Source organism: Trichechus manatus, unplaced genomic scaffold, assembly GCF_000243295.1.
Source record: "Trichechus manatus latirostris isolate Lorelei unplaced genomic scaffold, TriManLat1.0 scaffold00118, whole genome shotgun sequence".
In the NCBI taxonomy this organism is placed as follows: domain Eukaryota; kingdom Metazoa; phylum Chordata; class Mammalia; order Sirenia; family Trichechidae; genus Trichechus; species Trichechus manatus.
The window spans coordinates 4974557-4999401 of NW_004444054.1; the positions used below are offsets into that span (position 1 = coordinate 4974557).

At 35.4% G+C, this 24845-nt stretch overlaps 1 protein-coding gene across 2 annotated transcripts in view; it reads left to right on the forward strand.

Moving 5' to 3' along the window:
- PCCA (propionyl-CoA carboxylase subunit alpha) overlaps positions 1-24845 on the forward strand; it is a 472769-nt gene that overhangs the window by 241595 nt on the left and 206329 nt on the right. For both annotated transcript variants that reach the window (XM_004384162.1, XM_023738522.1), the window contains 3 exons: positions 1408-1476; positions 3550-3625; positions 18296-18406. In XM_004384162.1, coding sequence (XP_004384219.1) covers positions 1408-1476; positions 3550-3625; positions 18296-18406 — 256 coding nt within the window. The remainder of the gene's footprint in view (positions 1-1407; positions 1477-3549; positions 3626-18295; positions 18407-24845) is intronic.

A 24845-nucleotide genomic window follows, 5' to 3' on the forward strand; every position in this document is an offset into this window, starting at 1 on the left:
TCATAAACTAGAAAACCAAATATAGTTTTGTAAGTGTGCTTACAAACTGTAACTGTGCTGGGTGGCTTGCATTTAAAATTGAGATTCTCATATACAGATGTGACTATGAATCCAAATGTCTATATTTTTATTTATGTTTGCCAATTCAGAAATAAAAGCACTCTGGGTAAGTTAGAATGTTATTTTTTGAAACCTTACAAAGAGAAAAATAGTAATTTTTTAATGAGATTCTTTAAGAGAGTAAAACCACGGTTTGTCTTTTGATGTCACTGTATAATAAAGCCATCATCATCCCCTCGTGTGGATATCCTAGACAAGAGGTTCTACATGTGGTCCCTTGATAATTGCCTAAATTAAAATATTAAAGGCCTAACAGCCGCTGTGTTGACCTTTTCCTGCCTTGCTGTAGACAGATGAGCTGCTGTTTATTAGGAAGCTTTCTTCCCACAGGTGAGCAGCCACGTGAGCTTCCGCTCTTCTCTTCCCACCCTTTACTATGTTGGGCCTCAAAGTCCTGCTGTTCTAGCAGCTTCGATTAAATTCCTCTAGCCTCAAGATCCCTAGGGTATGCCTGATGGTCTTAAGTATTTTGACTAGCTTTTAAATACTTCAGATTCCAAAACTTTGTAGCAATAATTTAATAAGTATTTAGTCCCCAGCAACTGCTCATTTGAAGTTTTACATGGCTAACCTCTGTGCCTCACCGCTGATATCAAACTGGGAGATGAAAACAAGAATCAGCGATAGACTAACTAACTTGTTGGCTGGTTAACAGCCATCAGGTTCTTCAAAAGAATATTTTGAACTTGTGCTATTTTTTTCCCCCCATGAAAATTGCAAAATCAGAACTCTAATCAGGGCTGTGTTCTTCCAAAGCAAAGGCATGGAAAAAGCTGTGTAAACATGAAAGCCTCAGGAGACTAACCGTGACAGAGAAAAAGCGTTTTAAAGTGGAGAGGGCGAGGCAAAAAAGGAAAGTGTTAGTGACATAAAAGCCAGAGGACCAGTGTTCCTATAGAGCCGAGGAGCAGAGCTCCCAAGTCCTGCTGCCTGGGCTTGACTGGAGTCCTGATTGCAGCTCTGAGAAGGAGACAGTGGGGGACAGGATTAGAAGGGGCATCACTAGGCCAGGCTTCAGTTGGAAGACACCATCAAATAGCTACCAGTGCATCCCAGGATGATGATGTAAAAAGTTTTTTTTTTTTTTTTTTGCTGTTAGTTCCTTCATTTAGTGGGAGAACAAAAGATATATGTTGTACTGCATATTCACAGATCACGATAATTTGCCCTCTGTATTTTCAATTTGCGAGTGAAATTCTTTGTTTCTTCATGAAAATTAAGTTTGTTGTTAAAAAAAGTATCTGCACAACATTAAATTACTTTCATTTCCCCCATCTTTTCTCCCAGGTCCGGGTTGACAGCGGCATCCAACCAGGAAGTGATATTAGCATTTATTACGACCCGATGATTTCAAAAGTTAGTTTGCTTTCTGTGGTTTCTTTCATTTCTTCTGAAAAGACAATGCATGGATTTAATTTAAATGTCTGAAATTGGGCCCTCGTCTGAATCATGTGCTATAATTAAACAAGTAATTATGCACTGATGGAAAAGTGGAAGCAGAGATTTTCTTTTCTCTCAAAAGATAAATTTTAACATCATATTAGTTTGCAACACTCCCTCCTCCCCAGTAAACTCAAACTACCACCACACACAGGCACACATGCACACAGACAATAGCAAACATCTATCCAATGATGCCAACCCAACTCATTGCAGTGAAAAGGAATTGAGTTGCTTTTTGGCCTTTCCCGAAGATTGCCTGAGATGAAAGCATGAGTGTGAGGTGACAGAATAATTTTTACCTCTTCTCTTCGAATTTGCTTATCACTGGTAAATTAAATAGATTTGACATAATTACATTTTATATAAAGTATAAAATACCTTTTTGCCCAGTTGCAGTGCTTTGGCTAACCAGAATAAATAACAATTCTGCTTAAATTTCTAGCTCTGTTAAAATATTTAAAATCTTAAGATCTTATGAAATGTAAAATGCTGACTGTAATAGTTAAAACTGGATTTTTATTTAGAAAATCCAGTGTTCTCTGAAATTTTAGATCTGTAGAGGGAGATGACTTATTTACTTAACACTGTTTCTCACGATGGTTTTCTCGAGGTATAATTTTTTTATATAGTGGTAGTTGCAGTAAGCAAACAAGTTTTTATCCTTCCTTTTTCGCTGAAGTTTTTGCACTAAAAAACCAAACCAAACAAAAAAAAACACCAGTTGCTGTCAAATTTACTCCGAGTCATAGCGACCCCATATGTGTCCAAGTAGAACTGTGCTCCATAAGGTTTTCAATGGCTGATTTTTCAAAAGTAGATTGCCGGGTCTTTCTTCCAAGGTGCCTCTGGGTGGACTTCAACCTTCAGCCTTTCAGTTAGCAGCCAAGTGTGTTAACCATTTGCACCACTCAGGGACTCCAAAGTTTTTACACTAATATTGTTAAAATAAACTTCAGATACTTTGTTTCTTAGAAAAGTACTATTTAGTTTGAAAATAAAAATACACAAAAATATTATAAATTGATTTAAATAGATGTGATTACATTTTTAGATGAATACATTTTTGTTTGGAAAAAAGTCCTGCAAATTAATTTTGCTTGATATTGATATTGAAGAGCTAATAGAAAATGTAGTAAAATAATTGCCATCTACGGACTGATGTAACAACCAGAAAAGTCTTTTATGAATAGCTAATCTCTTATTTTATAGCTAAATTATTATAAGATGCATATAAATAGGCACAAAATCATACAGAACAGTAAGACCTTTATGTTTTTCTAATACAAGTAACTTTTGCTTCTGTTCTATGTTATCTGTAAAACCATGAGTGATTCTTTTTTTTTTTTCCTTTTTGCTTATTTATTTTTATGAGTGATTCTTAAGATAATCTTTATTTCTAAACATTTATATTTAAAAGTTTACATTTTTGTCATTTGTGAACGTGTTAGCTATTCAGGGTATCAAATTTGGAAAGTACAGAAAAACAGGAATAGAAGATAAAAATCCCCCACCATCCCAGAGGAGCCCTGGTGGTGTAGTGGCTAAGAACTTGGATATTAACCAGAAGGTCAGCAGTTCGAATCCACCAGCCACTTCTTGGAAACCGTATGGCGCAATTCTACTCTGTCCTGTAGGGTTGCTGTGAGTCGAAATCAACTCGACAGCAGTGGATTTAGTTTGGTTTTATCATCCCTGATGTTTGTATCCTATCTGAAGTGTTCACATTTTGGTATGTTTCTTTTAAAAAAATTTTTTGTGCTTGTTTTTGTTATATTTTTATCTCAGAACTACTTACTATAATAGTGAAATATAGGAGAAAAGTCTGAAATGGCTTGAATTTAATTATTATTTACTTTAAAAAACCTTAATGGACATACTTTATATTAAAAATTGAACTACTATGAAATTTCAAAAGATAAGTTGGGAAATCTGTTATGAAATATTTTAATTTTTACTAGAATTCTTTTTTTTTTTTTTTTTTTTTAGCTAATCACATATGGTTCTGATAGAACCGAAGCACTAAAGAGGATGGAAGACGCACTGGATAATTATGTTATTCGAGGTAAAAGCAAACATCTGAGGTTCTGTTATTATACACGGCATCCATTTCTAGAAAACAGCTTGAAGATTTATTAATTAGCGAATTCCGTAGAACATTTGCTTACCGTGTGTTTAAATAGAAAGAAGAATAACCTGAATTAATTAAACTGAATTACAAAGTAAGAATAGGTATTTCATTTTCTTTAGCAATCCTGTGGAGCCCTGCTGGCATAGTGGTTAAGAGCACAGCACAGCTGCTAACCAAAAGGTCGACAGTTCAAATCCACCAGCCGCTCCTTGGAACCCTGTAGGGCAGTTCTACTCGGCCCTATGGAGTTGCTGTGAGCTGGGATCAACTTGATGGCAATGGATTTATACTTATATTTACACCTTATGTTATATAATTAAACTTGTGCTTTATCACTTTTCCTAGATAAGCATTTATTATATTGTAGGTTATGTAAAATGGAGAGACTTCAGAATAAAGAATCATCAGCCCATGTATTTTGATATCATATTTGCTGTATTGTCTATGTTTTTGTTTATCCTAAATATGAAACTCGAACATATATGGAGATATGAAACAGCGACTAATTTGGGGATAGGGAGAATAGTTGTTTGCTTCCATGAATTAGAGCAAATTATAGAATATTTTCTATGGCATGCAATTCTGTTACCGTTAAAGCGCTCAGCTGCTAACCAAAATGTTGACGGTTTGAAACCATCAGACACTCTGCGGGAGAAAGATGTGGCAGCCTGCATCTGTAAAGATTACAGCCTAGGTGACCCTATGGGTCAGTTCTGCTCTGTCACATGAGGTCACTATGATGGAATGGACTCAATGGCAGTGGGTTTTTTCACGTACATATGCGATAGTTCTTTCTAATGCCTAACAAAGTGTGATCCTAGAAACCTTTAGGGTATGTAGTGATAACTGAATTAGGAGCAGTCATTACATTTAAACAATTAAAGGAAAGTTGTATTTATTCCCCTTATAGAGTAAACTCCATTAGAAACTTTCCATTAGTGATAAAATGATTACTTTTGCGTAACAAATTATCATCAAATTCAATAATGGACTTTAATCTCAAATTTAAAGTATAAAATAAAAGTTCACTTTGAATTATGAATGGATAGTGGTCTGTGAACATTCCATAGTAGAGGCTCGCTGTACAGTTTTGCTATTTTCTCATAGATCTCTAAGTATAACATTGGGGCTGGGAGGTTCGCTGGTAGAGGCTGAAGAAATAGAACAGTGGTGGAGGCCAGCTGCCCAGCCTGCTTCTGACCATGTTGTTGTTACATGCTGTGGAGTCTATTCCGACTCATAGGGACCCTATATGACAGAGTGGAACTGCCCCATAGGGTTTTCTAGGCTGTAATCTTTATGGAAGCAGATTGCCAGGCCTTTGTACCACAGAGCCGTTGGTAGGTTCGAACCACCAACCTTTCGGTTAGCAACCCACTGCTTAACCATTGTGCCAGGAGGGCTCCTTCCTTCAGACCATTGAAGGGCTTTTATGCAAATTCCAAAAGGCATCCCTGCAAATGGACACAGCTTGTAAGTTGTAAGGCCTGGCAAGTGGCCTGCAACTTTGTGTGAATTAGAAAAAGTGCTCTGTTTTCTGAGTACATCTAGCCCCAGCACACACTAGCCCTAAAACAGGCTTAGCAAGTGGAGTATAGCTCACATGTCAAGACTTCACTTGCCCCCTTGACCAAGTGCCTTTGTGTGTGAACTCTTTGTCCAACTGTGCAGTAGTGACCCGGGACCAGTTAGTGGCTCTGGTGTTTTTTGCATATCTACCTGTCTCTGCTCACTTTCATCTAATGACAGTTAACTCATGTAATCTCTACTTTTTCCTTATCTTTTCTCTTTTTAGATCAGGAAACATTTCTTCCCTTCCTCCCTTTTAGTATAACCCTCTTGTCTTTAAATTTGATAACTAAAAAGTGATTATATCTAATCTTATATGCTAGTGATTTACCTCTTTTAACAAAAGGAAAATAATGAGGTTTTAAAAAATTTTTTATGTGTGTTGTTGAGAATATACATAGCAGAACAGACACCAATTCAGCAGTGTCTACATGTACAATTCAGTGCATTGATTACATTCTTCAAGTTGTGCAACCGTTCTCAGCCTCCGTTTCTGAGTTGTTCCTCCCCCATTAACATAAACTCACTGCCCCCTAAGGTTCCTTTCTAATCTTTTGAGTTGCTGTTGTCAGTTTGATTCCCATACAGATAGTTCTTGAAAGAGCCTAATGCTCAAGGCAGACATTTTTTAGAAAATAATAAGCTTTGAAGTGAACCTTGATGCAATAAAGGAATCACTAACATTAAAATCCAGAGAATGTAAAAATTTGAAAAGTCCCTTTATAGTCTTTATAAAAGAATCTATTTATTTTTTAGCCTTAATTGTGGACTGTTTGTTACTTTTTATAACTCTTTTACGTCCTACTATTTTAAGCAGCAGATACTTATTTTTTCTACACATTGTTTAAGCCTTGATGGATATATTTTGCTACAGAAATAATATTGCTCCCAAAATGACCTAAGTGTATGTTTGAAACACACATCTAATTTGGATGTTTGTGTGTGTATATTACTGTACATATATAAGTGTAAATAAGTTACTTCAGAAGATCATTCCTGGAAGCCCTTAAAAGTATTTTTAACAGTAATCTATGAGTTTGTTTTTTCCTCGCTATCTTTGTCTTTTTTTATTGTGATTATTAGTTATTAGATTCTGATTAATTTAGATTTACTCTAATAAGCTTAAGTGGTAAATTCATGAGTTTGAGATAATAAATCTGAGTAAGAATGTTTTGTCACATTACGTCTCTATTAGACTTTGATATAATACAACATAGTGGCATATGGGCAGTTTTGTCAAAGTATAAAATTAATATTTGTTTTAATTAAAAGTTAGTATTCTTGCTTCTAAAAAGACTACTCTCATATTTACAGAATACACTTCATGTTTTATACTTACATATACATGTTACATTAATTTATTTACTTGCTTACTATACTTTATCCATACATCTTAAATTTACTGACTATACTTTACATATATAGGTTCACCAGTTACACATTTTTTAATTAAGTGGCTTAAATGTAAAGTAGACTTGCCATTATTCTGCTAACTTTATATATAACATGTCAAAAAATATTATTTTATTGTGAAGATAGAGTTTTTCCCCCAGATTTAGTCTGTAATTTCTGCCTTTGAATCACTATGATATAGTAGGAAAAAACCAAATAGGCCTGAGTTTATTTCCTGGCACCGCTTAGTAGCTATGTGATTTTTGTCAAATTACTTTGTCTTTCTAATCTCAGATTCTACATTTTGAAAATGGAGTGATAGTATCTGCCTTATAAACTGGTGCGGAGAACTGAATAAGGCTAAATATGTAAAAGGACCTGGCACAGTACTGGTTCATAGAACTCAATAACTTCATTTCCCATCTTCTTTTCTTCCTCTCATCATGATTATAAAACCACTTATTTACAAATCATGTCATAAATCACATTATCAAGTAATTTGTGATATGTGAAATTTATTACACTATCCCTAAACAATTTTGAGAGCCCATTTTTGGCCATCCCTAGTACTGTGTGCTGGGGTGACATGCTTTTCATTGCCCTCTGTTTTATTTCTCCAAAGCATTTACCATAACTGTAATTAAAGTATTAATTGTATAATTAATTGATAAATGTTAGTTTGTCTTATAAGAATATTAGGTACATGAGGGCAGTGATGGTGTTTATCGTGTTTACAGGCAGCCCCCAGATTATGAATGAGTGCCGTTGCTAAGTCTGTCTGTAAGTCAGAATTGTACGTAAGTCGGAGCAGATAGGCATGGTTCGTATCTAATGTCAGTTAGTCAAATGTTTATCGTAGTACATAGTATACCTTTCTATGCATAACAGACATTAAAGTAACACTTCCAGATACACTAAAAGATCTTTAACATAATAATACAGTCATAATAATGTTTTTATACACACTGCAAAGTAGTATCTGTTTGTTATTAGGGACTATTGTGTGTACATCACATTTCTAATATAATAGGCTTTATGTTGGGTTGGTAACCCCGGGGACTGCCTGTACTTGTATATTGTTAGTGCGTAGCCGTGCCTGGCACAAGGTAGATAGGTGCTTAATAAATATTTGTTGAATGAGTGATACTGTACCTGATTTTAAGTGATTTCTAGTATGTTGGTATGACAAAACACATCAACAGGTAAGTATAATTTAACTCCATAGGTGCCATAATAGTGAGATGAGAAAGTACAGTGGGAATTTAAAGTGGAGGGTGTCTTTCTTTTCTCACCTTTTCCTTTTGGTACTTTGGAAGTAATATGAGTACTACTTTTGAACTCATAGGTGACGATATTGGGAGTACCTCACTTTGTGTTTACTTCAGACGACTCCCCAGGGTGCCAAACTGTTTTTAAAGACTGATAAGTTACCCTGTAATTGAAATAAAGGGACTGGACATATTCATGCATGTCTGGAGTGTGACTTTCTATAGTCATTGGAAAGTAGTCTGACATTACATGTTAAAATAAAAGTACATACCCTTTGGCCTTCGATGTACAACTTCTGGGAATCTTTTAGAGATAAAAGACTACAATGTGAAATGATGTTTACAAAACCTTTACAGCAGCATTGTTTATAGTAGCCACAATTTCTGACCAACAACAGTGTGTACCATTATCATATCAAAGAAAATTAATATCTAATGTATTGTCCAGATTCGAGTTTCCTCAATTATTCCAAAAAGTATCTTTTTTAGCTGTTTTTTCCCCATTCAGAGTTCAAAGTTTATACTTTGGTTATGTCTTTTTATTATCTTGCCCTCTTTTGTTCGTCATTTTAGAAGAGTTTGGGACAGTTGACTTATAGAATGTCCCACATTCTAGATTAGAAATTTCAATATTGGTCCAGTGAAGGCACTTGAGCAAGTGAGTTAGAAAGATGGAGGATACAGTTGGAAAGTGATATTTTTTAGTAGATGATTTTGAGGGTGATGCAGTCACTGATGATTAAAAGATTTCAGGGTGTGATTAAGGGACTGGGTGGCTAAGGTAGCATGTTATTTGAGATGAGGTTCAAAGAACTGAGAGGTGAGGATGATACACAGGTCATTCTCATAGTTGTTCAAGTTACCAAGAATGATGACATGAGTTAGGCTCTAGGGTAAGAGCATGAGCCAGGTAACGCAAATTCCTTAGTGCATCTTGGCCTTTGGCAAGAATTTCCATAAATGCCAAGGAATTGGAGAAGATTGTATAGCCACCTAAAAAAAGTCTCCAGGGAACAGAAGGTTCTTCAAGGTTTAGAAGAGGTAATGCTCTGGAAGTGGCAGCGGATTGCAAGGAGGTATGTGAGGGTTGCTGGAGAAGTGAGGTTTTTAGGTAAGTTGAGGAGGTGAATGGAATGTTCCGAGAAGATGCTGAATGTACAGTCCTTACGGAGCAACCACTTTAGAAGGTGTTGCAGAATGGCTTGGAAAAGAGTGAGGGGTATTTAGGGGTGGTGGGTGTAATTGGGTCAGGTGAGGATAAGGGAGGATCAGAGAAGCTTGTGCTTCTGGGTATGGATGCAGAGTCCTTGAAGTATCTTGTAGGATGGTGAGCACCTTGATGTAAAAAAGTAGTCTCAAGGGCATTTGGAAGGGGCTGCTTCTGTACCCTTCATCTAAATAACTTTTGGTTTCATTTATTTTCTTTGTCCCTCCTATCCCATTCCACTGCTGTCTGTATCATGGACTAATACAGTAGCTTCCTAAACGGTTTTTCTGTAGCTATTTGTACCAATCCATTCTTCAGTGTAGGGAACCCAATTATCATTTGTCTACCTAAAACTCTTTAGTGTCTTCCCATTGCCATCACATGGCCTGCAAAGCCCCGCGTGTACTCTGCTGTCTACCCCAGTCTCCCTGGTGCTCTCTTCTTTCCTATTTCATTATTTGAATTTCCTGGAATGCCCCATGGCCTTCCATCTGAGGACCATCATAGTTAGGCTATGGTCTAACCAGTTGTAACCGAGAGAAACAAAAAATACATTGACTTAAGAAAAAGTTTAATTTCTTTGTCATTTAAGAACCTGGAAAGGAGGTTGTCAAGGGCTAGGAGAGTGACTCTTGCATTCACAACAGATGGTTTTTGTTTTGGGGTACAGAGTGGCTGCTTTCATGCCGATTGTCAAATCTCAGCAGGAAGTTGGCAGGAGCAGGGGAGTTTACACCCATATTTTTTTCAGGGCAACCTAGAAAAGTCACCCTTTATTTCCCCTTCCATCCTATTGGCATTTACTTAATTAATCACATGGTCACACCTAGCTGGAAGGGAAGATGGGAAATGTAGTGGATATCTGAGTGGCCATATATCAAGCTGAAAGTAGTATTTGTCTTATTAAAGTAAGGAGAGGTTAATAGGTGTTGGTGAACAACTAGGGGAAATAAGAAAACAGACATGTATGCACACATTTGTAGAAACACACAGCATGCACACACACGTGACCAGAGCTAATTAGATTGCATACCTATAGGAGGTGGATGGGGATAGGATCGAAGGAATTGAGGGATGGGAAACAAGGTAGTAGAGATGAGAGGGAGGGACTTTGATTATACATTTTATTTTTTGTGTAGTTATGAATTTTAGATCCATGTTAATATTTCACAATCAGTCAAATCAAGATTCTGGGAAAAAAAACTCAGAGTATAAAGAGAAACAAATGGACACGAACAAATGAATAATATAACCATGCTGATGGGGAGAAAAAAGAACTAAGCCATGTAACATAGTATTTTCACTATATGTCAAGGTCCAGAAACGCAAAGAAAATCGGATTTTTATCTAGATCAAAAGAAGATAACGACACATAGCTAAATGGAACATAGGATCTTGGATTGGATCCTGGACCAGACAAAATGTGTTTTCTTTTGTAATATAGGTCACAGTGGGAAGATTGGTTAAATTTGAGTAAAATTTGTAAATTAGATAAGGATACTGTTATCAATGCTGATTTTCTGATTTTGATAATTGTACTGTGGTTACATAAGAGAATTTCCTTATTTTTAGGAAATTAAAACTGATGTATTTAAAAGTGGCATTATGTCTCCAACTTATTCTCAGATGTTTAAGGAAGAAAAAGATATGTGTATGTAGAGAGAGAAAATATGAATGATTAAGCAAATAAAAGTGGTAAAATGTTAATATTTGGAGAATCTGGGTAAATGATATGCAGTAATTCTTTGTATTGTTTTTGCAAATCTTCTGTAAGTCTAAAATCATTCCAAAATAAAAAGTTTAATAAATAGGTGAGAAACCCCCCCACCCCGAAATGTTATCATTTATCCTGATTTTTAAGGAAATAAAAACCTTGAGATCCACTTATGATTTTCACTTAGGTATATATCATTCATCTAACTAGTTCAGAGGGGTAGAAGAGATTTTAATGACTTGTTTTATGAAGGATAAAGCAGAAAGAACAATTTACTGTCTTGCTTGGTAACTGCTGAATTGTTCAAATATGATATATATGGTATATATGATATACATATATATATATACACACACATACGTACACATTTTTTTTCCTTACTAGATTGTGAACTTTTGTAAAGATAAAGAACCTTCAGAGCAAAAATGAAGTTTGGTTAAAGTTAATTTCCAAGTCCCCATGAAATAAGCAGTGCCTGTTGGCCTCTGTTTGATCCTGGCAGTGCGTGCAGCTAATGTCTGGCCAGTGTTTTGGAACCAGCAGGTAGTCAGGAGAAAGCGCTCCTAGGGGTCCTCTCTTCTGTGGCCTGGTTGTGATTTCACATACAGATGGAACCTTGTGAACTCTGGCAGAGGTCATTCGAAATTCCCAATCTAAAACTTCTAGGCATAATTTTTATGAGTAGGTGATTGAGAATATCGTTGAAGCTATAAACTAACTCTCAAAGAATACCTCCACTATCCACTTAGTGTTTGAATAAGGATCTCTGTCAACAGGCTTGTCCTTCCTGGTACGTGGAAAGAAAGTAAACTCAATACAAATGGTAATATTTAAATATGTAGGGTATCTTTTGGTAATCACATTTATCTGATCTTTTTGAGATTTTATGTATAAAATAATTTTCTGATTATTCCCATTTTAGCTTTAGAATTAATTAACGTATAGTTGTTGGAGCAGTTAGTTGCAGTACCTAGATTTTGATTTTCTGTCATTAGTCATTATTTCACCAAATAGTTGTTAGGAAAGAAAAACAGATAATGACCTGGTTTTACATAGCAATGTGTGATACTTTATTCACAGAACATTTGAAGGAAAATACTTTTGTGTAGTAATTTTATTCCTGAAACATCATTTAGCAAGATGAAAATCTCTATTTTCATGCTCTGTTTACTGTTCAGGTAAAAAGATTCTTAAAAATTCGTGTTTCCTTTGTCTACTTGAGTGGCTCTGTTCTTTAATATTCAAAATGTATATTAATATTTGCCTACAGTTTCACTGGGTCTTGTGTCCTAAGAGCATCACCTTCTTCTACTTTGAATAGGGAATAAAAATACAGCCCGTGTCATTTATCCTGTAAAAATGCATGGATTTTAATATTTTAGATATTATAAGCTCTGAACTAGTCATTAACCATCAGAGAATGATCTTTTTTTGTTGTTGTGTTCAAATTATCATTATCTCTTTCTGAAATCTGTATTGTATTTCCCTGAAGACAGACTCTAATTCCCAAAGTTTTAGAATTGACCACACAGAGAGCTAGAAAATTTATACCAGCGCTAGACTGTAACAGGAAAGTCAGTAAAGTAAAAACATCAAATGTTAAGTATATAGTGAACAGTATTATTTTTATTTAACCCAGGGAGGGAAGGACTAAAATCCTTAGAGTTGGAATGCCTTTCTAAATTATCTGTTGTTTAACTAACAAATTTTGTAAATGAAAGTATTCTGAATTAGAAATGTTTACCTAAGAACAACTTTTTTTTTTTTTTTTAATAAAGTTACCTCTGAACTTTGGTTTTCTAACTTTCATCCTTTTCATTTCTTCCCTTAGGATCTTATTTTTTCCAAAACTTCAGTTATTAGTGTATATGAAGAATGTGCATGGTTTGAGTTCTGTTTTGCATTTCTCTGTTTCTCATTCTGTTTTGGATTGCTTCATGTGGAAGCCCACCCCATTGGCTTTAGAAAACTTCTATATTCTGTTGTGTGCATTCTAACCTGACCGATTTCCTGAACTCTGATCTCTTAGAGATCATTCATTACTTGTCTCACAGGCATCTCAAATTAAACTTGTCCAAAGTGAATCATTTTTTTTTTCTCTAAACCTATTCCTGTCTCTGAAAATGGCATCTTCTGTCATGTTTCAGTGCCGGAAATGTGAGTATTATGCTTGGCTTATCTCCTTCATTCTTTTTATCTAATAAATCTCCAAGCCCTGTTTACCTCCTAAATATCTTTCAGATCCTACTTACTCTTCTCCGTCTTCATTGTGAACATCCTAGCTGTAGACCAAACCCTTGTCATTTTCCAGCATATCTTATGCAATTTTCAGCTAACTGATTTTCCCATCTTCAGTGTTGCCCTCCCCAATTCCATTTCCATTATAGCAGCCTAAAATGATTCCTGAAATACACTGATTGGTCATATCTGGTTCCTGGGTGGCACATGCAATTCGTAATCAGCTGCTAACCTAAAGGTTGGTGGTTTGAACCCACTCAGTGGCTCCACAGAAGAAAGGCTTGGTGATCTTTCGTAAAGATCTTAACCTAGAAAACCTGTAGGGCAGTTCTACTCTGTCACACATGGGGTCACCATGAGTTGGAATGAATTCAACAGCAGTGGGGTTGGGTTTTTTTTAAACGTATGTTTCCTGCTTCAAATACTTTAGTTGTTCTTAGGTAAAGCAAAATCTGTATATGGACTGCAAAACCCTTAACCAAACCTGTTTGAGTTTTCAGCCACATCTAGTTCCATTCTCTCCTTTGCTCTCGGACATTTTATCCATGGTGTCCTTCTGTCAGTTCTCTTCATAGACATACTGTGCTCTTTGCTTTTCACAACAGTGAAAATTCTTAAATATTTAAATTCTACTATACTATTACCCAAACGTCAGCTACCCATCTCTGTGTCCTTCGGTGTCTTCCTCTATGTTTTCTGTCCCAGCACGATGTCTGTCATGTCCCATGCATGTGAACTTCTGGCAAACTATATCTCTTTTCTTCTTCAAAACCGCTACAGTTTTATCTGTTTGTAAAACATTTGACAGAGGGATTAATTTCATTTCTGTAGCCTGACCTCTTGTAAGGAGCCTTAAATTCTCGCCCACCTAGTTCGTCTCAGTACCCTAGCACAATGCCTTCAGTTGTTCATCTTCATCTATCTTAATGTAAACTAAAATTTAGGTAAATGCCACATTTTTGCAATGATTATTAGGTATAGTGGCACCATCAAAAATTTCTTTCCCCCTAGAAATATGCTTAATTACAAAAACTCTTCGGCACATTAGTTATTCAGTATGGTCTAAGTCATTACCTCCCTAGCAAGGCTGAGAATTGTGCGTTTGTCATGGACATGTACTATAAAAGATATTTATCACACCAGTATCAATATATGATAACTTTTTCCATTGAATATTTGTGTAGCTAAAGGAGTAGAATTAATGTTTGAATTTTAGGTCTTTCTCTAAATGTTTATAGGTAGTTTGAATAGACTGGGAATTGGTTTTTATAAAAATGTAGGCATGTCATATCTCCTGAGCGAGGAACAGAGCTGCTCAGAAATTTAATATGGTTGCTAATGTGACCTGGTATAAAGAGATGTATAGAAAATGCCTAGAAAGATGTATTAAGCTATTAACATTGGTTAGCTTAGAGCTGGGAGGTCATACTGAAGATGTATCCTTCCCCCTCTCCATACACAATAATTAGTTAGGGTACAGGGTAAGCTGTTGTAACAAAGATTCCCATATCAGATAGAAGTTTTCCTATCTTTGATATAACAGTCTGGCTGATCCATGTTGATGGGCCAACTCTGCTTCATGAGATAATTTTCATGAGATATTTCATCTTGTTGCTGTACTTCTGCATGGTCAGAGCTGAATTCCTGCCACATCAGGAAGCTCATAGGAAGAGGGAAAGAAAGGAAGTCCAGGCAAGGAATTTCCTTTAAAGAAGGTGAGATAGGAGTTGGATACATCACTTTAACTTACAGTCCCTTATCTAGAGATTAGTTAGTTTGTTGTGTCTAGCTATAAGACGTTCGAGGAAATGGAATCTGTGGATGGGCGATTTTGTGCTCAGCTCAAACTCTATTACTATGAAAAAGAAAAGAGCGGGTTTTAGGGGAAACTAGCAGTCTGTCACAATTTGAGTATTTTATATACATACAACTTGCATATTTTTTAACATGCTAAACTTTAGGTAAATTATTCAGTGTCCCTGGATCACAGTTTTCTTATTTTTAGCTCCCTTTTTTTCCTTAGTAATTTCCTTGATCTATACTTGGTGAAAATTTCCCAAAGCAAGTACCACATTGTGTGCTGTTTTCCTTCCCATAATATCTAACTGTAAGTGTAGAATAAATGCTGATAGATATAGTTTGCTAAGAATATCAACATTATTAATACTTTATAGCAGAGGTTAGCAAACTTTTTCTATAAAAGGCTAGATAGTAAATATTTTTGCAAACCATAGGGTCTTTGTTGCTACTGCTCAACTCTATTAGAGCATGAACACAGCTGTAGAAAATATGTAAAGACATGAGAATGGGTGTGTTCCAATAAAACTTTATTTACAAAAATAGGTAGCAGGCCAGATTTGGCCCACAGGCCATAGTTTGCCTACCTCTAGATAGAAATAGGTGTAAAATTAGATTTGTGGAGCTCCATTCTTACAGAACATGAGACTGGAAGTTAGGGAGGTCGATGCTGAGGTTTTTGATGCAGTACAACTTTGTCTGATGTTTGTTAGCTACATAATGACTTAATGGTCTGTGTTTTCCTCCATATAAAAAGATAGTAATGAGCATAATAATAATGTAACTTTTTAATAAAAGTGCCTGTCATTGCACTAAGCATGATCTCATTTGAGCATCATGATAATCATGCAGAATCCATTTTCTTATTCTCACCCTTTTACAATGAGGAAACTAAACCTTGGAGAGGTTAGACAGCTTGCCCAAGGTAAGAGGAGGTCTGATATGTGAACTTGAGTGTTTGGTTCTGGAACCTGTGCTTTGCTTACTTTATATTTTTTCTTATAAAAGTGAGGATTTTATGATACTTGAATGGCAAGATCAGGAACCAGGCTTTGTAGATTTGTTACGCAGCATAACAGTACAGATTAGAAGCGTATAGAAGTGGGCTAAGGAAACTGGAAGGAATTAACAAAAATCTCTATTTACTTCAACTGTTTTGCTCCAGTCACCCTGCTCTCCTTATGGAACCTTGCTTTCCCTGGATTTGAAATGCCTTCTCACATCACCTTTTATTTCCGTTTTCAACTTTGTAATCTGGAAGATCAACATCAAATACTTCCTTCTGCATAAAACTTTTCTATATCCTACAACTTTCTCAATACTTTTTATTTCTCTCCTGTCAGTTACCTATTTTTACTTTACTTTAAAGTAGTCATTGTGTATAGGCTCAATTTCTTTTTGATCATGTGCTTTTTTTTTAAATTGAAAGTGTGAAATTTGATGAGTTTTGACATATAGGTGATGACCTCTGGAACCATCACCACTCTCAAGATGCTGAACATTTCTACCACCTCCCAAAGTTTTCTCATCCCTCTTTGCAATTCACTCTCCCTCTACCCCTGGGTTCGTATAAAGCCGTGTGATCTGCCTGCTGTGTCACTGTAGGTTGGTTTACATTTTATAAAATTTTTTATTAATGGACTCAAACAGTATGCTTTATTTTTATCTTGCTTCTTTAACTTAGCATAATTATTTTTTATTATGCTAACATAGATATCACAATAAAAACTTGCTGTTTCAACCAGTCTTAAGTGTGCAATTCAGTCACATTAATCACATTCAGCGTAATTATTTTGAGATTCATCCTTGTTGCATCTATTAGTCATTAATTTCTTTTCATAGCTGAGTAGAATTCCATTATGGAAAAGCCGTATTATGTTTATCCATTCACCTGTTGATGGATATTCAGGTTGTCTCTAGTTTTTGTTTATTGCTAATAAAGCTTCCATTAACATTTGTGTATAAGTCTTTGTATGGACATATGTTTTTTATTTAACTTGGGTAAATACTTAGGAGTGAAATGGCTGGGTCATATAATAAGCATATATTTAATTTTTTAGGAAACTGCCAAACTATTCCAAAGTGGTTGTGTCATTTTATTTTTCCACTACAGTGTGTGACAGCTCCAGGTGTTCCACGTGCTCATCATCACTTGGTGTTAACAGTCCTTTTACTTTTAGCCCCTTAACTTGGTGTATAAGGCTATCTCATTGGTTTTCTCTGATGATAATTGTCTTAGCTTCTTAATGCTGCTGTAAGAAAAATACCACAAGTGGTGGCTTTAACCAACGGACATTTATTTTCTCACAGTTTAGGAGATTAGAAGTCTGAATCCAGGGTACCAGCTCTAGGGGAAGGCTTTCTCTGTCCATAGGCTTTGTGGGAAAGTCCTTGTCTCAGCTTCTCTAGCCACCGATCCTGAGCGTTGAGCTTGTAGACTGGTCTGCCTCCTTGGTCTTCAGATAGTGTCAGTCTTCCCCCCATGTCTGTCTTCTTCTGTGCTTAATCTGCACTTTTATATCTCAAAAATGATTGGCTTGAGACGTACCCTACATAGATATGGCCTCATTAACACAACAAAACCCCTATTCCCAAATGGGATTGTATCCGCAGATATAGAGGTTAGGATTTACAGTACGTATTTTGGGGGGGAACACAATTCAATCCATAACAATAATGATATTGAACATCTTTTCATATGCTAACTGGCCGTTTGTGTATCTTCTTTTGTGAAATACATGTTCAAATCTTTTGCCCATTTTTTTTTGGTTGGTTTGTAATTGTTCTTTATATATTCCAGATACAAGTTCTTTGTCTGATATATATATTGTAAATATTTTCTCTTAGTCTATGACTTGCCATTTCATTTTCTTATCTGTACTATTTGAAGAGCAGATTTTTTTTTTTAGTTTTGATGATGTATAATTTATCTGTTTTCTTTTTATGTTTATAGTTTTTGTGTACTAGCTAAGAATCTATTGCCTACCTTACCCTATGGTCACAGAAGTTTTTCTCCTATATATTTTCTAGAAGTTTTGTAGTTTTAGGTTTTACATTTAGTTTTGTGATTCATTTTGAGTTAATTTTTGTGTAAGATGAGTTAGGTTTGAGGCTCATTCCACCTGTCCCCCCTTCCCCCTCGTGGATATTTAGTTGTTCTACCGTTATTTATTGAAAAGACATTTATTTTCCCCCATTGAATTGCCTGGAAAATCAGAAGCTTTTAAATTTTATTTTTAGTGTTTTACTGCTACCTGAATTCCAGGTGTTTTTTGTTGTTACTTGAGGTAAGTAATCTTGCATGGTTCTTTCCAGATCATAGAACATTGATGAAAAAGTTCTCCAGATTATAAGAATTAGAGTTTTTTTTAATTTACTCATGGTTCTCCCATTTAATCTGATAATCATTTTATTTTTAGGTGTTACACATAATATTTCTTTACTTCGAGAGGTGATAGTCCATTCACGCTTTATAAAAGGAGACATCAGCACTAAATTTCTTTCTGAAGTATATCCTGATGGCTTTACAGGTTTGTATACGTTGAACTATTTTAATATATTAGAGTTATTATTTGTATACTTTATCATAATGTAGATTTTTTTATTTTGAAATGAAGACCTTTGGCCCCTATTATATTTTATTAATATATTTAGAGTGTTGTTGACTATTGACATTCATAATTTTGAGTATTTATGAGTGACTCAAACATGTCATGAATCTGATAATCTGTTACTTTGTTGAGTGAGGAATTCAACTCTGTGGAATGTTCTTTGAGTTCAGTGTTTTGGAGCAATGCGTATAGGCAGAACATTAGCATATCTGGTTTGCTGGTTTCTGAAAGTCAATTCAGATTTGTATTCCCTACTGATATTGGTATATGCAGAAACTTTTCTTTCATGATAAAAACTATATATTCATGAAAAATTGCTCTGAAAATTTCAGAAAACTAGATGTTAACCCTATTAGTGAAAATGGTAAAGTCTAAGAAAGTGATAGTTTTTAATTTGAAAAATGACACTTTGGATAAATGAAAGGGTGAAATTTAGCACCTGATTTAGATCTGTTTTATAAATATCGTTGTTAGTTGCCATTTAGTTGATTCCAACCCATGGCGACCCCTTGTGTGTGGAGTAGAACTGCTCCATAGGGTGTTCAAGGCTGTAATCTTTTGGAAGCCGATCAACAGGCCTTACTTCCAAGGTGCCTCTGGGTGAGTTTGAACCATCTTTTTGATGAGTAGTCCAGAACTTAACTGTGCCACCCAGGGATTTCCATTTTATGAATACATGTGTATTATTTTAGAAAAGAGGCAAAGTTATCAGTGACTGTGTCTAGGCAGTGGAAAAATTGCTCATCAAATGAAAAATAGAGTAATGAGTATTGAAGACATGGTCAACATGTGATATTAAGAAACTTACAGGATTTATATGAGGCTCAATAGAAATGTATTTCAGATGAAAGCCAGAAGCCCGTTTATACATTTCTATACTAATAAATTGGAGCTATGTGAGGGTTAGATATTCCCTTACAAATTTCAAATGTTTTTATATCCATTTACAGTGCTTTACTATATGAAATGACTCATGTAGTTATATTAGGAGCTGTGTATAGACCAAGGTCAGCTTTATGTAGTTGTGCTGTTGAATGCATTTACAAAGCAATTTCTTACCTCAGAATTTGCAGTACATGGTTACCATAAGACCAACTGGAAATGGCTGATTTGAATGTTCTTTTAAAATTTAGTGTTATAGGGTTTTGTCATTGATACCAAGGGAAATGGAGAATGTCTTCTATTTGTGATCTTAAAATGAAAACTAATGAAACATCAGGTTCCTTTTTCTGAAATTTTGAATTTCTAAAAATATAAAATGAAGTACAACCTTACCATGATTGAAATTTTATACTTGTGAGAGTTTTTCATTAATATCTCTTGGTTTCCTGAAGCTAGAAACCATTTAGGTTATTGCTTTTTATTGTATTCCTAGAAACTAAAACTTAATAGATACAATAATTGTTTGTTGAATTAATAACAAGAATCTTATCCATAGTATTGGTGAGAAGGGATTATCTTAGATATCTTAAGTTATCTGTACATGTACCCAGGTAACCAGTTTACTCTGTTTTGAACCTAACATTTTGGACTTTCGTCCTTTCTGAAGTTTTAATTAAAAATTGTAGCAGATTGTGAAATGAACTCTTGGGATTTCCATATGATTTTATGTCTGCTTCACTTATGCTTCTATGAAGATAATATGATAGGAAACAGTAGGCAGAAGGAGAAAACAGCTAAAAACTTCAGTGAGCCTTTGTAACAAACTCTGTATGCGTATGGGGTATTTCATATACATACACATTTATATAGGTGTGTATATTTAGGTATATGAAAACGCACATATACATACATGCACGTGTATATCTGTATGTGTGTGTATATATATGCTCATATGGTAAAATGTCACATAATATTAGAAAATATGGCATTTACATTTTCTAATTGGGGTTAATTACTATGTGTGGTACATTTAACAGCAATAGAAAAATTTCCAAATTCTATAGAGAAGGGAATCCACTTAAAACTCAGGAGTTTACTTAAAGTATAAATATTGTAATGTGATATATTTAATATATTTTTTTGGTAGGTAATTATCAGCATGGACACCATGATTTATTTCTTATGTATATACCAGATAGGAACATGATTTTTTTTTTTAATTGCCATAAACAGTTAAAAGGGCCTTCATTTGACATGTGAGGAATATAAAGTCCAGCAAGACTGATAAGGTCAAATATCCAGTAAAATAATAAAGCCACGAATTGAACCTAGGGTTTTCAATTCCTGTTTTAGTACTCTTTCAACTGTGCCAGGATTCACATTCATAAATCATAAAAGTTTCAGTCAAGGTATGCTGTGTTGTCATATTGCCTATAAGGACTTAAAATTTACATACTTCTAATAGCCATTCTTAATGTCTACCTCTTATTTTAGTTCCTCATGTTATTTTCATATCAGCTTGCTCTTCTCAGAATGGCTACTGTCTCCTGTTCTTTTTCTTCAAATTATTCTTTTTCTACTTTTCCATTTTTCCCCAGAGCAGGTCTTAGATATATTAAACTGCATCGTCTTTGACTGCTTGATATATGTGCCTGAAAGAGACAGCAGGAAGTGGCAACTGAAGTTAATCCAGGATCTTCTCCATATGTTTGAGGCTGGGTCATTTTGCCCTTTTGGAATTACCCATCTGCTTCCCATCTGTCCAGCTAGCCTAGGCACTATTCATAGGCAAGTGCCCATTTTTATGCCTGCATTAAATTTTTCTAATATTATATATGTTTATTATCCCAAATTCTGATTTATTTGTAGACTAGGACAGTTTTCTACCGCTTGTCTTTCAGTTTGTCATACTGTGGTGGCTTGTGTGTTATGTGATGCTGGAAGCTATGCCACTGGTATTTCCAATACCAGCAGGGTCACCCATAGTGGACAGGTTTCAGCAGCGCTTCCATACTAAGACAGACTAGGAAGAAGGACCTGGCAGTCTGCTTTTGAAAAAACTGGCCAGTGAAAACCTTATGAATAGCAGAGGAACATTGTCTGATATAGTGGTGGAAGATGAGCCCCCCAGGTTGGAAGACATTCAAAATACGACTGGGGAAGAGCTACCTCCTCAAAGTAGAGTCAGCCTTTATGACATGGTTGGAGTAAAGCTTTTGGGACCTTCATTTGCTGATGTGGCATGACTCAAAATGAGAAAAAACAGCTGCAATCATCCATTTAAGTGTTAAAAAGCAAAGATGTCGCTTTGAGGACTAAGGTGCGCCTGACCCAAGCCGTAGTATTTTCAGTCGACTTATGCATGCAAAAGCTGGACAGTGAATAAGGACGACTGAAGAAGAATTGATGCCTTTGAATTATGGTTTTGACAAAGAATGTTGAATATACCATGAACTGCCAGAAGAACAAACAAATCTGTCTTGGAAGAAGTACAGCCAGAATGCTCCTTAGAAATGGGAATGGTGAGACTTCATCTCACGTGCTTTGGACATGTTATTAGGAGGTACCAGTCCCTGAAGAAGGACATCATGCACGGTAAAGTAGAGGGTCAGTGAAAAAGAGGAAGACCCTCAGTGAGATGGATTGATGCAGTGACTGCAACAATGGTCTCAAACATAGCAATGATTGTGAGGATGGGACAGGACCAGGCAGTGTTTCCTTCTGTGAGTTGGAACTGACTTGACGTCACCTAACAATAATGGACAGTTTTACTAAAGATTGTTAGATTTATTCTTAGATTTTTACTTTGAAATGATTAGGTCTAAAATTAAGTAGGATACACGAGAATTGGTTCTTCTTGTCAGCTTGCTAAATTCTAAGTAGAAAAGCTATTTTCCTTTGATTCTGAAAAATAAACAGAAAATGAGGAAGAAGGTATTTTGATTCATAAAAGGAAAATGAAGAATACTGTATTTTCAATTGGCCTATAGGGAACATTTGGGACTTATTTTTCTGCTATCTTGCTAAATTTAGCCTTCAGTCCCATAAAAAGAAATTTTCAGAATTATCTTTCTCTTCTGAAAAGTTACAGATTCCTCATAAAAACTTGATTCAACACAAGAAGTATGTCATAACTTCTCTTTTCCTACTGAATTTAGTCAAGTATTTTACACCTTTAAAAGTTGTAATATGATATTTTGACTGAACTATTACCTTTAAAAATTCAGTAATTAAAGCCACTAAACAGATAATTGGTGCTGGCTCTAGAAGGAAATCAAAGGTAAATAATTTCTTTTTTCCTGTCCTTAAGAAGTTTACATCTTAAGAGAAACAAACATGTAAAGAACTAAGTACACAACAGGACGGGATAAAATAAGTGCTAAATAAAGATATAAGCAAAATGTGTTGAGAGTAGAGAATGGAGAAATCAATTTTGATTTAGGAAATTAAGACAGGATTCAAGGACTAGCTAAGGTTGAGATTATGGTGAAACATCTCTAAGGGTCCTATGTGTTGGGCCTGTACTGTACTCATGAGAGCCGTTGTGTGTATTTCTTCCTAATCCATCTTTTGTGATGTAACATTGATAGTTTGAAATCAGACATGGAGGACATTGGCAAATGTTACATGCCAGACTTCTCTTCTAACACTCCCCCCTCCATCAGCTGGTTGCTAATTTACTAGCAGACCACTGACCCTAATCCTTTGACCTGATTATTGAGAATGAACAGTGCCATTAGTATACAAAGGAAAAGGATTACCCATCTAGGGAGGAAGACCAAGAAGAATCCCCAAGGACAGGAGGCAGATGACTGTGCTTATTGAAAAATAGTAAGAACACTTGAGGATATTAAATTAGAAGAGAAAGGTTTCATTGATTTAAAAACTAATTTTAAAATATATATAAAACATTTTAGCAGTCAGAGTGAAAAACAGAATGGTCACTACTAAGAACCAAATTTGTGACCCAAAGGAATAAATGGAAGAAGTATCTCAAAATACATAAATTTCATGAAAAGAAAAATGGACAAATAAAGGAAAGATAACTTTAAAAGAAATAATAAGGGAGATTTTTTTCACTGTTCTTAAGAAAGCTTTATGTTGTTGGAAAGACTCATTGAGTTTCAGATAGGATTAATAAAACAAAACAATTCCTGTAGGTATATCAACAACAAAATTTTTTAAAAATCTTCTAGAAAGAAAAAAACTAAACCATATGCAAATAAAATAGACTCATATAATTTTCAGATTACAGCATGGAAAAGACCTTGGCCCAGGAATATTATACCCAACTAAAATATCCTTCATTTGTCAGTATGAAAAATAGATATTTTTAAATAAGATTCAGAGAACATATCACCATGTATACCCTTTTTGTGGAGATTACTGACGAAAGTACTTTTTACAACTTTCAGGTAGAGATGATAACTTAAATATGCACATTTTCATTTCAGCTCAAAACCCACCAAAGGTGAATTTTTTTTTTTTTTTTAAGGCACAAACCCACAATGAAAAAGAAAAAGCTGAAAGGTGAATTTTAATTGACTTAGCAACTGAAGAAAGCTGAATCCTCAGCTGGCAGTAGGAAAAACTGAGGTATACCTCTGTATCACTGCAGAATCTTTTGAAAGTCTCAGTAATTATCATCTCTAGGCCCCTTGAGAAATGCCTAAAAGTAGGACTATTGGTTGAAAATCTCTGTAAGAATTTCTCCATACCCCTCTCTCATTCCTCAGAGTGGGTTGACTCTGTCCCATCCTGGCAGAAGTGTAGAGGATAAAATAATCTCTGGACTGGGGGACACCAGGCACAGCTGGAGAGAGGATTGAGTGAACATGGACATACATACTGAATATTGGGACACCTTCTCCCTCCAAACCTTGTTCCCCACTTGGTTCCCAAAATGCTGGCAGCAGACATGTATTCTCATGCACAATAGTAGAATATCCTTTCTAAGAAATCTAAGCAGTCCTAGAGACATTACGTAAAGATTTCCCAACAAAATGATCTGACTTGATTACCCTTTAAATGAAGCCAACAGTCAACAAAGCTACATCCCACAAAGAGAACATATGTCAGGAAATTTATCAGCATTATTTAGTACAACACCAAATTTAAAAGGAACCTCCGTATGACTATTAAAAATGGATGACCAGCACTAAGACCATTTAGGTGAAACAGATCAGACTTCTTAAAGACTGAATCATGCAAGTTAAGGTGGATAATGAACCAAAACGAAACAAACCGTTAGTTGTGCGTTGAGTTGGTTCCCACTCATGGCGACTCTGTATGTGTCAGAGTTGAACTGTACTCCGTAAGTTTTCAGTGGCTGATTTTTTGGAAGTAGATTACTAGGCCTTTCTTTCAAGGCACCTCAGGTTGACTCCAACCTCCAGCCTTTCAGTTAGCAGCTGAGCTTGTTAACCATTTGCATCATTCAGAGACTCCAAGATGGATAACAGCATGAGGTTTATAG